Raw genomic sequence first — 13,404 nt, 5'->3', positions numbered from 1 at the left:
ACCCTGTGATGACAAAAACGGACCAGAAGACACTTGGAAAGCACACTGTTAAAGTGATGCTTCCAACAGGCTGCACACAATTCTCCTCTCTGCTCCGCCACCAAACAGGAGCAGGTAGGAACTAGAGTCATCCTACCTGAGAGACAGACTGCCACATTCCCATGCAAGAGTTCAGCTGGCTACACAAACAACAACATAAGTTGCAGAGCAGAGAAAAACGTCAAAGTATGCTATAAAGCTGAAAGGGCCAAGCTTATATTCGGCTGCTGTTGCTCTAGCTTTGCTTCTCCTACGTTTCTGAATTTTTAGAACAGGATCATGAAATACTCTGATCGTGACGACGCCTTTCCTGACTCCCTAGTTTGCCCTCCGACTGGTCAGCTTCACGTTCTACAGAAACACAAACCCAAACCGCTGGTATCTCCAACCCAAGACAGCGACGGAAGCAGTAGCCGGGATGAGCAGTCCTGCTCGCCCTTAAGCTCACGATTTAAAGCAACATTTGGCCTGGAAACGAGCGAGGAAGCGTGTGCTTCCCATCACCCCACAGTCCCCGGCTCGTTCCAGAGGGGAGCCGACCCTCAGGCTCCGCCCGTGAAACAGACGCCCGAGCCGGCACCCAGCAGCGGGAAGAATCGGGGCGATTCCGGGACCGCGGAAAGCCGGGAAAGGGCCGCGGTCCCTCGCCGGCTGCAGGGCCCTGCCGCCTCCAAGCCACGGGGACGCAGTCAGACTGGCGGCAGGGAGAGGCGAGGCGGGCAGGGCCCCTCCGATGGGCAGCCGGAGGCGGCCAGGCCAGGCCGGGCGCCCACCCACCCCCACCAGGCTTGGGGCCGGTGCAGACCCCGCTAGAGGCGGGGACATGGAACGACTTCGCTGCTCACAACGGCGGGAGCACCCTCGGGGCCGGGGCGGAGTGGGAGGGGGCAGCGTCGCTTGACACCCCTCAGGTTTTGGAGGGTGTGGGCGGTGTGTGTGTGGAGAGACGACACCCCCCCCGCCAAACCGCGGTGCTGCGTCCACCTTGTAGACGTCACCGTAGGTCCCGCTGCCGATGCGCTGGATAAGCTCGAAGTCCTCCTGGGGGTTGCGCCGGGACAGGTCGCACACCCGCCCGCCACCGCCGCCGCTCATGGTGCTGGGGGAAGGCGCCACTCGGCCGCGGCCCCCCGCGAGGGAGGAGAGGGGGAGGGAACCCGACACCGGAGCGCTCACAGATTCCCCCCAGCCCGCTCCGGCAACATGGCGCCGAATCTACACACTGCGCAGGCGCAAGGGTTACCGCTCGCTCCCTCCCCTCCGCGGCGACCTTTGCGCCTGCGCAGTGGCGGCACGAGGTGTGGCGGCGTTTCCGGCGCATGTACTCGCCCCGCCCCGCCCCGCCCCGCCCCACGCGAGGTCCGGCGGGTTGGGGGGGCAGGGTGTCCCAACCGGGGCAGCGGGCGGTGCCCTGGGGCTGCTGCCAGCGGCACACGGCATTGATCACTGTACGAGAACGATCCGCGGTGGCACCGACAGCTCTTGCGAGGGCGCCCAGCGGCCGTCCCTGCCGCTTCGCCGCTTCGCTGTTTCGCTCCCCGCTCCTCGCCACGCACGCCGGGCTGAGGCGGACCCGCTGCTACCCGTGCATCGACTCCCTTCTTGACAGCCTCGTCCGCAGGGGTGAGCGACGCTGCCGGCTCGGGAACACCCCGGTTTCAGCCCCTGTGCTTGCAGCCGGGGACCCTAAAAGCCAGCCCCACGGACGTTTCACGGGGATCCTCCCCAAAAAAGACAGCGCCCGAGCATGCAGCCGGCACCCCTCAGAGCCAGCCCCTTGGCACGGGAACCGCAGTCCGTCCCCGGACCCGCGTATGGAGCTCAGGACCCGCAAATTCACCAACTGGGGACCCCCCTCAGAGCCAGTCCCTCTGTGCATGCAGCTGGGGGACCCTGCAGCACCCGGAGCCCAAGGATCCCCCCATGCTGTCCCCGTGCACCGAGGACCACCTCCCTTCCCGCTAGTGCCCAGTCCCTGGTCTCTAGCTTGGGACAGGGCACTTCCCCACACCTTGGTGCGTGGAAACCTGGGGCTCCCTGCCCCAGTGCACAAAACTGGGAACCTGCTGGGATCCCAGAATTGCCCAGTTGCCTGCAGCCTCTTGTGCCAGCTCTTGCTGGAGCTCCTGGGGCCATTGCTGGCTTTTGTGGGGCATCTGTCCTTCCCCAGTGAGGCATGGAAACCGTGTGTTACAGGTGTCCCCACACCTGCACTATGCTGTGCACCTGCCAGTCCCCTGCACCATTGGTGCATCATTTGTGCACACCCATCCAGCACAGCCTGACTGGGCAACACCTTCCACTCACCTGCAGGACCACTTTGCCTTATTTTGTGACTTTTTGGAGTGTTGTGCATGCCCCTGCAGGATAAAGTGTGCATCCCCTCTCCTCTTACACTAGTGCTGCCAGTCCCGCTTCCATTGCTGTCCTCCACACAGGTTTCCAGAGTGGCGGAGACATGTGGGTGCTTGCCTCCATCCCTGGCCGTGCCCCCCATCCTCTCTGTGCAGGGAACAAGTGCCAGACAGCTGTGGGAACCCTTCTCCCCAGATGTGCAACCCCTGTAGCACGGCTCTGTGGTGTGTGGGTCCTAGGGCACCTCTTGGGCTCTGGGCTGGTGAACCAGGCATGGCTTTTCCCACCACCTCCTGATGCCAGTGACTGATGGGTGAAATAAAGAGTGCAGTGAGGGGGGACTTTGGGCACAAAGATGCACCGTCTGCTCACCACCGCTGCCTACCTTTCCAAGGATGTTGGCATGGGAGACCATCCTCTCCATTGAGAAGGTGCGTGGGGATGGGGAGCTGGGCATGGCCTCATTTCAACTTGTGATTATTGGAGCAGAGAAGGAGCTGAGGGGATTGAGCTCTGGCAGGTGTAGCAGTGATGGCTGTGAAATTGCATAGTGTCTGTCGGTGCATTTGTCCCGCCAGGTGCCCCAGGCCATGCATCCCTGTCCTTGGCTTCATTTTTATGACTTCTCTCACAAGTAAAACGGCCTCAAACCTGCTAGAATTGGATTCAGGCTACTGTGATTTTTCCTGGCATGCGACCAAGGTTTAGGGTGCATGCTGTGCTGATTTCTCCTGCAGAAGAGCCAGGACAGGCAGCAGGTATAGATTAGCTGGACAGGGCTGACACAAATGCTCTGAGAGCCGATCCAAGGGGACTGGGCTCTGTGACAAGTATGGGAGTAGCAGCAGCTCTGAATGAGTTACAGAAGGAAATGTCAGGGAGTTTGAGCTCTGTCCAGAAAGAATAACAGACATCCTGCTGGGGACCACCGATAACCTCGTCACCCACCTGCTCTTGCCCCTCAGTCTTCATTTTTATCTCATTAGAGGGGAAATGGGACATAATTGTTCCCATGTTATGTCCTTGCCAAATTCTGAAATGGTTATGAATGAGGCAAGCAGGGTTATTTTTCCCTTTAAATCCTGTTTTCTATCCATAGCAGCTGCCTGTGCTGCTTCTGTTCTTATAAAAATGCCCACGGGTTTCTCCACGGGTGTCTGTGTCCCTTCTTGTTAAGAGAGACAGATGGAGCTGAGAGGTGGGCCCTCCACTGCCTTCAGAAACAGGTTGGATCAAATGGGTATTGAAAATCATTTTCTTCCCCAAGCTTTGGGGCAACTCGTCCCACTTTCTCTTTTTCCTCTTATTCCTTAGATGTGAATACAGTAGGACAGTTGAGCTGTGTTCTGCAGAGAGGCAGACTGGGCCTTCAGCACAGCTCAGAAAGGTCAAATGAATTCAGTAAAACATAATTTGGGTGTTAAACATTTTTGTGGCAGTTCAGCCAATGCTCTTGCTTTAAGAGTTCTGGTGATGGTGGGGGACCAGCTGTGACATTTGACTGCTCTGCCTCCAGGGATCACAAGCCCCAGGTGTAGTCAGTGGCACCCCACAGCCACAGAAAATACCCTGCTGAGGCTGGATGTCTTGTTATTTCAAGCTGTGCTCACAACCCATCTATCCTGCTGCATAGATCCGAAGTGCCACTTTGTGCTCTACAGCCCTAAATCCTGGCCACTGCTTGAAGCGGGAGGGCTGCCTCCTCAGCTGGCATGCATTGACCGGCTCCAGCTGGCTCCAGCCAGGTGACACCAATGCAATTTGCTGCAGTTGGAGACCTCTTCTTACCCTTCTGTCATCTTTTCATGCCAGATAAAAGGGCGAAGCGCTGCATCTGCCAGTGCTGGGGTGAGGGGAAGGTGTGGCCTGGGGCCAGCCTGTCCCTTTCACTTATGGGAATGGAGCCGCTGTGAGAGGATGAGTGTCCATATTGTGGCCACAGAGCACATGTTCGAGCCCAGTGGGATCAGACATGGAGGCAGGCAAGTGCTTTCAGGAATGCTGAAGGCTACCTTGGTCAGGGGAACAGCTGTGGTTTGTGTCAGTCCCAGGGCAGATTGGTTGTGGTTGTAAGATGTGCCCCAAGGAAAGTGTATGAAGGGAAGTTTAAATTTAGAGGGTCCAGCTGGCTCCAGATGTGGGAGGCCCATGTACACAAGTTCCATAATGGTACACTCCTGTTCCAGTCACTCCTGATGTCCAGGGAGAAGAGCTAAGCCTCAGACTTTTAAGGATGACACTTATGAGAGTAAAAAAGCAGCAGTGCAGCCTGGGCATCTTTCCCCTCTCCTCAGACATGAGGCTTTTGCATTGTGCTTCACAGAAAATAGGAAATAAATCTTTCCAGAATGATGTCAACAGTCTGAAGACTTGGTTTCTTCCATGTTGTCCTCCGCTTTAACACCTCCCCAGAGCATCTGTCCATTCCTCAGCCCCTCCTGACCACAGCCGGCATCTCTTGGGTGCCACTTCCTTGTGGCATCCCACATCAACTCCATCTGCTCTGGGATGTCTTTTGCTGGTTGCTCCCCATTCAGCTGAGCAAGCCCAGCTGCACCCTCCCAAGCACCCAGCACCCTGCCTCAAAGAGGGACACCCATGCAGGATAAGACCCTTTGCACTGCATGCTTCATTTATCTGTAAGTGGATACATGGCCCAAGACTGCCTTTTAAAGCAGCCACCTCCATGGTGTCACACCAAGGAGCAAGGTGCCAGTGACAGCTCATGCTGGCATTTGCTCTGTAAGGAATGCCCAAGGCAAAAATGCCTTTTTTTAAGGGAAATGATGCCCCAGGGCAGTGATGACTGCAGGGGCACAGTACTGCACGTCTCCATGGCATATGCCAGATGGTGGCCCTTTAGGGGTACTGGTTGGTGGTACAGCATGTGACAACTAGAATCCAGCCAGAGCCCTGCACTGCTTTTTCTTTCTTCTTTTTTTTTTTTTTTTTTTTTTTCCTGCCCTCTCCTCTTGCAGAAACTAAAGCCTGCATGAGTTCCAGCCCACCTTCCCCCTCTTCTCCCTCCCCTGCCACTTCCATGGCTCAGCCAGCACTGCCGCCAGCCAGCACGGGCTGCCTGGGAGAAGTTAGTGATAGCCAGTTCCCAGCAGGCAGGGTTCCTGCCTGCAATTTTGCATTAGTCAGAGTATTGTTTCTCTTGATGTAGTGCAAGCCTTTTCTGGAAAGGTTTTGTCTTTGCCAGGAGAGACAGGAGTATAGTGTGAGAGGAAGAACATTGATTGCCTTTGCTTGGCAGCCTAGTAGTAAGTATTCCCCATGTTTCTACATCTCTGTGTGGAAATGCTCACCTGTGTCTTTCAGAGAGAAGCAGTACCCTTTTGGAAGGGGCAAAGGGGAGGGAAGAAGTCAGGCTCCTGTGTAATAGGTAATGTTTTACAAGTGCTGATGGCCATCGGTGGTCTCTGGAGGATCCAGGACATGGGTGCTGGTACTGGGAGAAGCTGGACAGAGCTGATTACTCAGAGGAGAAAGGGTGGGCAGGAGCCAAGCAGATGGCAAAAGGATGGGGAGGAGGTGGGCAGGCAACAAGGACTAGCTGCAGGAAAGGGGGGTAATTCCCAGAGCTGGGAGGGAAAACCAGTGCTGGTTTTCATTACCTGGTATGGGAACGCCTCATCTTCCTCTCCAGCAGGCATTGCTCAGAGGTGCGCTGCTATCAGCTACCACTTTTCCCAGCCAGTACACTTTCTCAGTGTCCCCTTCAACCTGATGAAGATGATCCACCAGGATGAATGGTGTCTGCTCTGTAAGTGTTTAGCATGGCCCATTCTTCCATGTCAAGGACTGTGGCTCATGCTCTCCCTTTCATGTGGAAAATGCAGCAATGAGACACTAGTTTGCAGAGGAGGGAGCTGAGGAGGCAGGATCCCACCAGGGCTCAGTCATCAACAATCTTCACCCTCATTTTTACTTGCAGGCCACTACAGTTGGTCTAGGAGAGTGGGAACACCAACACACAAGGGTTTTTAAGCTTGTTGAATGTAACCTGCTCTTAGTCACCTTTCACAGGCAGATCACGTCTCCCCTTGCCTCTCCAGGGGTGAGTAGCAACCAGATTGAAAACCTGCGTTCTAGTGTCACTGGAAAAAATCCAGCAGGAGATGTGTCAGAACCTGATGACAGCAGCCACATGCTAAACAATTATGGCAGAACCTGTCTGCGTGGAAACTCCTTGGCATTTAGAAACTGGATCATTTCTGTCCATCCAAGTTACTCAAATTTAAACTCTAGAAGGAAATAGAGAACAAAGAGTGTATCACAGTGTTTCTCCATAAAATCATGCTGCACCCATATCCTGAAGGTCATATGGCTGAAGCCATTTGAATATGTTTCATATGACAGTGGGAAGTTTATAGCACAACTACAAAACTGCTAGTTTGTAACAGCCTTGCTAGAGTATCACTTTCTTCACTCCTAAATCTGGGATTACTCCTACTGTGGGTCCACCTGGCACAGCCAGCTGCACTCGTGGCTATTTCTAGGTGTCCCTCCACTTCCTCCTGTAGTGGAAGGCTTGTCCGTTGTAACACCCACTCTTCGTTTCTTGGGTTTGGTGGAAACAGACTTGAGAAGGATCATGGCTGGATTCCTGGGCATGACTGCAGCTGTTCTTCTCTGAGGGTGCATTGTGGCAGCAGTCAGCTTTTGCGAGGAAAGCCTCACTCAGCACATTGCAGGTCTGCTGTTCCTGATGACAGGTAATGCATTGTTCTAGCATGCTATTTATGGATGAAGGCTTCACTAGGTTTCACTTGGGTGGGCAGCATGCACTGCCACTAAGTGGAGCATGCGTTTCCTTCTGATCTCCAGTTACCTGGGCCTTACATGAAGTGAGTTGCTTACTCATACAAGTGGAATAACCAATAATTAGAAACAAAAAAAACCTGTGAAAAATGCTCTAGGCCTCCTACAGCAGCAGGAAAGGACCACGGGGCTTAAACAACTGCTCCCTCTTCTGTATGTATGAAGTGATCTCTCTCTTCTTCTGAACAGAACGGTCCCTTGCTGCAGTTTGCAGTCCTTGATGGTGGACTAAATATTTCTTTTAACACTGAAGTAGGAAAAGGGGATACTTTAAAAAAAAAAAAAATCTTAGTTATAAAATGAGAGATTGTTTAGAGAGGGAGGAAGGGTAAAATCTGCAAACATGAAGCCAGCATGAGTTTGAACCATCCAAACTCACAAGGCTAAGCACAACACCTTCTCTTGTGCCACAGGAAATATTTTTATTTGAGCAGCTGTAATGCACAGCACAGCTATGTTTCTTTAATACATTTGGAAGACAAAGGCCTGCAGAAAGGCTTACTGAGCACGGCCAATTTAGCTGCTTAATGAAAAACACAGCCTAATGGAAAACAGTTGGGGAAAAATAACCCAACAGAAAACCTAGGCTGGAATAAGGGTGCTGGCAGAGAGCTGGGGAGTGATTTCGCCTGAACAGCTCCTCTGCAGAGGTATGTGGAGGGCCACCCGTGGAGGTGCTTAATAATCTCCAGATCAGATTACACACAGCACACACAGAACAATTTCCCCTGGCTGTTCTGAGGTGTGCAGCAGGCTCTGCTCTCACAGAGGGGATTTGGCATCACAACGCCAGCTTGCACAATATAATTGCATACCATGGGTCAGATCTGATCACAAATGAAGGCTTCGACTACTTTGCTTCTGTTTGAAGGGCAGACATCACTGAAATCACAGAGGAGACTCTCTTATTCTTAAAAGTAACAACCAAGAGGTTTGCTGGATGCAATTCACAACCACAGAGCTAGGGCCTTGCATGACTAGGTAATACATGAAAACTTTATGAATGCCAGTAATTATTACCTATGTGCTACCCAAGATAACTTATACCAATAAATCTGGGTGCAAGTTATTTGATTAGTAAGGCCTAACATTTATTTTGTTATTCACTCTATGCTACATCTCAAAATAACAACATGATTATTTAATTTACAGGGGTATGTTGCACGTATGTCTCTGTGCGCTTATGCAGCCAGCATACCATATGACCTAAACCACCTTCCCACATCCATCTATAATCTTCCCAACATGGATACAGCTGGTCTCTATTTTGTGCTTGGTACAGTCTGGGATTTACAGTAGCAGCTGGGTGTCTTTGCACAGCTTACCCATTTGTTAGCAGGGGCAACATTATGCAGTTGAAGTCCACCAAAGACTCCTCTGTATGACTGCCCACCTGCCACCAACACCCTTCAGTTACTTACTCAAAGAAGCAGAAGTGAAGGGAAAACTAAAGTCAGGATTCCAGGCACAGAAGTCTGATTCTTCAAAATCTGACTGTCATGTTTTACCGGTTCAACAAGCTGTTCTCCCATGCCGCCCAACAGAGAGATTTGAAAAGGAAACAGATCTCAGAGAATGGAGATGGCTCAGGATCAGATGCTTCAGTTCAGCATGCCAAGTCCATGCAGAGGAAGATATTTGCACTGGAAGGTAAAAGGGGGAGGAAAGTTGCTGTAAGAGTTTAGGGTTATTTCTGTTTTTCAAGGATCTGTACATAAAGAAATTAAGGAAAAGTCACTGTTGTCAAATGAATCCTAGTCAGAATTATACCCCCCTCCCCACGGCATCATCTGTAGTGTTTTAATTCAGAACCTTTTGCGCTTGACCCTAAAGGAAGGCTTTGGTGCCCCTCTCCTCCCAAAATGCCCAGACAGACATTTTCTCTTTTAAATCAGCATGTACCTGTGCCTCTTTGTGTATCCTTTGTACATGAAGTTCCTGGGTGATTTGTAAATAACCAAGATTTCCAGTCTGAGCACCCGAGCTGCACTGTGAGGAGGATTAAATTACTGCTGTACATTCCTGGATGGTCTCTTGGTTATGAGGCATTTGTCAGGCTACAGTATCTGTAATAAAATACCTGTCTCTGTCAAAAGCATTTGTGTCAACTGCAATTTCACAGCTTGGAAATGGTGTCTCCTGCGAAGCAGAGAAAGTTCATAAACAAGGAGGGTCATAACCTGGACAGTGCTTGCACCAAGCATCCCTATGGGGCAGTGCAGCATGGGGGAGTGAGAGCCCCAAAGAACCTCCCCTGCTTGGGCCAAGAAGCCACCCATGTCAACAGAGGAATGGGGAGATGCTAGAAGGGGAGCGGCTTTGCATTTTCTGGTGCTTAATGGCAGGGACATGTGAGTTAACAGATGAGAGCACCATGCTGGTCTGTCAGACAGCACTCAAACTGACAGAGCCTGTCCCCACAATTAAGATACTTCAGTTCTATGTTGATGCATCTGTCACAACTCACCCAAAGCTGCAATCCTCTGCCATCACCTAAAAGACAGTGTTGCCCTTGATGCATAGCATCCATACATTTGTTGCCAGAGCAGTGTTTCACACCTGCTGGGCACAGGGAAAGAGTTGGCCAGGCCCCTAGAAAGGTCCCCCAGGCTGCCTTGCAGAGGGCACAGGCTCTGTCAGGAATGGAGCAGACACTGCTGATGGAGCAAAGCCATCAGAGAAGCCAATTCTGCAGTAAGGGTGGATGGTGCAAGATGAACACAAAAAGGAATGGTGGAAGGAAAGGATCAGATACAGAGTATTGTGAGCATAGGACTGGGAAGTGAAGAAGGGAGATGTGAAAGAAAGGTTGAAGACCAAAGGGGTGGGACAGAAAGAAGGGGAGATGAGAAGCAAGGGTGGTGGAACAGAGAAGTATTGCCTTAATGCAATAACCATCAATTGAATGACAGCAGAAAAAGTCAGTGCCAAATTAGGCTAAGAAACACAATCATACAAAGTACACTAAAACCCAACAGATCAATTTATTGATCTGGGAACAATCAAGGCACCAGGAAGCAATGTCAGGAGAAATCAGCATCAGCACTAAGCATGGCTTTAGGGCCAGCCTTCCCTGCATTTCTGTGCTTGGTTTCACTGCCGAGCACAGAGCAGTATCTCTCAGCAAACAGTTAGTCCTGTTGGAGTCACCTAAAACCTGTTTACATGGTTGTCTTGTCATACACAGATCAAGACAGAAATACTCTCTCCACTTGGTTTATACATCTATTATAACACCAAGAGTTTAACTTGGTTCCATCTCAGGTGAAGAGCACAAGTAGCCATGGGTGTCACTAAGCTGGGGAGATGGCTACCATAACAAATGACAGACCTTCTGCCCAGAAGGCCTCAGTCAACTTGAGAAGTAGCACCTTGTGGTGTTCAAGAAGGAGATGAGCAGAGCTCTCTGCGTGGGGGTGACACAGACCAATGCATTCAGCCAGGCTGGGAGATTCAAGCTGGGCAGCAACCCTGCTGAGAAGGGCTTGGGGTTACAGCAGACAAGAGGCTGACCACTAGCCAGAAGCGTGTTCTCACTGCAGATAAGACAAATGAGCTACACTAGGAGCCATGTGGCTAGCAGAGCCAGAAGAGTGATTTTTATCCCCACTGTTCAGGGCTGGTGAGGCCTCACCAGGGTTTGTGTCCAGTATTAGGTCCTCCAGTTCAGGAGGGATGTGAGGAAACAGGAGAGGGGCCAGCAGAGTCTGCAGGAATGGTTAGGGGCCTGGAGAACAGTGCCTGTGAGGGGAAGGAGCTGGGCTTGGGTAGTCTGGTGGCAGAGGGGGCATCTGCCAGGAGCCTGTGACTGCTTGAAAAGCAGTTACAGACATGAGAGAGCCAAACTCCTGCAGTGTCAGACAATGCAGCAAGTGACAGCAGCCACGGATTGCAGCTTGGGAGGCTCACACATAAGGAAAGTTTCTCACCCAGGAGGGTGGTGTGTCTTGGGACATTTACCGAGAGAGTCAAGGATCTCCATCCTTGGAGGTTTCTTGCACAGTGCAAGAAAGCTACCAATTCCCAGCAGTACAGATCTTCCTGTATTTGTATATGAAAGCCCCAGCTGCCGTGATCTAGCATTGGCAATAGGTCTGCTTCAAAAGGAAGGCTGGAGGCCACCAGAGGCACCTTCCCACACGTGTGACACCTTTGTATAAAGTTGGGGGGGCTCCACAAGCAGTTCTCAACAACAGTAAGTTTTAGTCTCTTGAAATACAATTAGCTTTAAGATTAAAGTTTCTTTCCTTACCCAGCCAAAGCACCTTGTCAGAATCAAGAAGAAAAAACAAAGGAAAGGAAAAAAACCCAACCCAAACCCCAGACACACTACTAATAGTATCTCTGGACTAGTCACAGCAGAGGAACACAATGCATGAGTCCATCCCATCTTGCCAAGTTGCAAATGCTTGTTCAAAATAGCATCTGAAAGCAATCTGCAGTAATTCTCTATAAAAATACTTCACTGTCATCTCAGCAAGGGAAAGCCTTGAATTAGACTATCCTCCCCCCTACCAATACCTTTAGCACAGACTAAAAGAACTGCTAAGACTGCTCTCTTTTCAGGAGAAATTTTGCATATGCTTCTTTGCAGGTAGAAGTCACTTTTAACTGTTCATCCACTTGGCAAGTTTTTCCATCATCCACACTGTGCCCCTGGAGTAACATTACCAAGTAAGGAAAAGCATTACTTTTGATAGAAATAAGTCTCTTCACCCTAAAATGCTAAAGCATACCCATTAGACACTGTAAACACTGCAAAGAATTAACACAGAACATAGATTATTTTCCACTCCAAGAGATCTGAATAGCGACATTTCAAATTCATCAGAAACTAGCTTTAGATTAATACTGCAAGGCACATGATAAAGCATACATCCAGCCCTCAAAAACAGCTGGAGACTTCTTCAGACAAGAAGTGATTCCTAAAAACATTGCTGAAGGTGAAAATTCATTTACATTTAATATTACCACGTTTGATTTTGCAGTTCTGCAAATGAAGTCTTTCTCTCCCAGAGAAGCTCCTCCCAATACTGAGAGGCTTTGCCTAAACAAGGATTTGAGGACTCTCGTCTCATTGCAATATTTTACAGTAAAAACATTTGAAACACTAGTAGGCATCTTCCAACTCTCCTAAAAACCAAAGAGAGAAAAGCAGCACCTTAGGACATCCAAAGAAAGTGAGGTGAGCTACCAAATGGCACAGGGTTTGGATCAGCAGGCCTCTGCCGGATCACTGCCGTGCTGCTTTTCAAGTGTATCAGGATTCAAGTTCACTTTGGCACAGTGCAAGAAATCTGCTGATTCCCAGCAGTAGAGATCTTCCTGTATTTGTATATGAAAGCATCTGTCTTTCCAAGACTAGCCCCATAGACACCATCTGGCACTAGACACCCAAACCATGTCTGTCAGCTGCAGAGAAAGGATTCTTGTTGGGGAAGGCAGCGGATCTGCCACCAGCCTGATTGAAGAAGAATTTGGCCTTGACAAGATTCCAGTGTACCCTTGGAAAGGGAGATGTTTGCTGAACTAAACAAGAGAAAAGGAACTGTGAGCAAGGGAGTAGGATGGAGGAATCACAATTCTGCACGTACTAAGGAGCAGAGAAGAAGAGTAAAAGCCAACCAATAGCAATGCTGAAAACCAACTGTTTAACCAATTAAATGAACACACGGCTTTGTAAAGCATATATAAAAGAAGAGCGTAGATAATAAAGTTTAGGACATTTTGTCTACATCAATCGCTTGTCGTGTCCGTCTCTACCGTGACAAATGGTGACCCCGACGTGATAAGCCGACGTGATTCTGACAAAGAAGCGAGAAGGCGATTTTGACACAGAGAGACTCTGTGTAGGCTGCAGGACGACATGCAGCGGAGACGGAGCCCGGTGAAGCTGAGAGCAGTGGGAATCTGCCTGGTCCAGACCTGAACTTCGACACCTAATAAGGGGAGCCACCAAGAACGGGACTATAGTTATGGGCCAACAAATAACAAAAGAGGAAGAAACAATATTGTCCACATGGAAGGCCCTATTGAAAAGAAAATGGGTAAAAACCACAGACCAAGGTTTAAAGAGAATGCTTATGTGGAGTAAGATGCAAGGATTTGAAGCTACTGCAGCCACTGCATCCAGTGCATCAGCGTGGCAAGAAGTAGGGCGGAAGTTATGGAATGCAATTTCTA

General features: G+C 50.3%; 2 protein-coding genes across 13 annotated transcripts in view; one reads left to right on the top strand and one right to left on the bottom strand.

Annotated features, from left to right (window-relative positions):
• MAP4K3 (mitogen-activated protein kinase kinase kinase kinase 3) overlaps positions 1–1,277 on the bottom strand; it is an 82,162-nt gene extending 80,885 nt beyond the window's left edge. For all 12 annotated transcript variants that reach the window (XR_012628325.1, XR_012628324.1, XR_012628323.1 and 9 more), the window contains exon 1: positions 1,024–1,277. Coding sequence is in view for 9 of the 12 variants with exons in the window: in XM_074864200.1 (XP_074720301.1) it covers positions 1,024–1,134 (111 nt within the window). In the remaining 3 variants the exon portion in view is untranslated. The remainder of the gene's footprint in view (positions 1–1,023) is intronic.
• An 81-nt stretch (positions 1,278–1,358) lies between these two features.
• LOC141941666 (uncharacterized) lies at positions 1,359–9,316 on the top strand. The gene is made up of 3 exons (XM_074864635.1): positions 1,359–2,825; positions 6,981–7,115; positions 8,374–9,316. The coding sequence occupies exon 1, from the start codon at positions 1,359–1,361 to the stop codon at positions 2,322–2,324; it is 966 nt and encodes a 321-aa protein (XP_074720736.1). The 3' UTR covers positions 2,325–2,825; positions 6,981–7,115; positions 8,374–9,316.
• Positions 9,317–13,404: the final 4,088 nt, after the last annotated feature.

Source organism: Strix uralensis, chromosome 3 (assembly GCF_047716275.1).
Source record: "Strix uralensis isolate ZFMK-TIS-50842 chromosome 3, bStrUra1, whole genome shotgun sequence".
NCBI lineage: Eukaryota > Metazoa > Chordata > Aves > Strigiformes > Strigidae > Strix > Strix uralensis.
The sequence above is the reverse complement of the archived record's forward strand: the minus strand, read 5'-3'. Positions and strand labels throughout refer to the sequence as shown.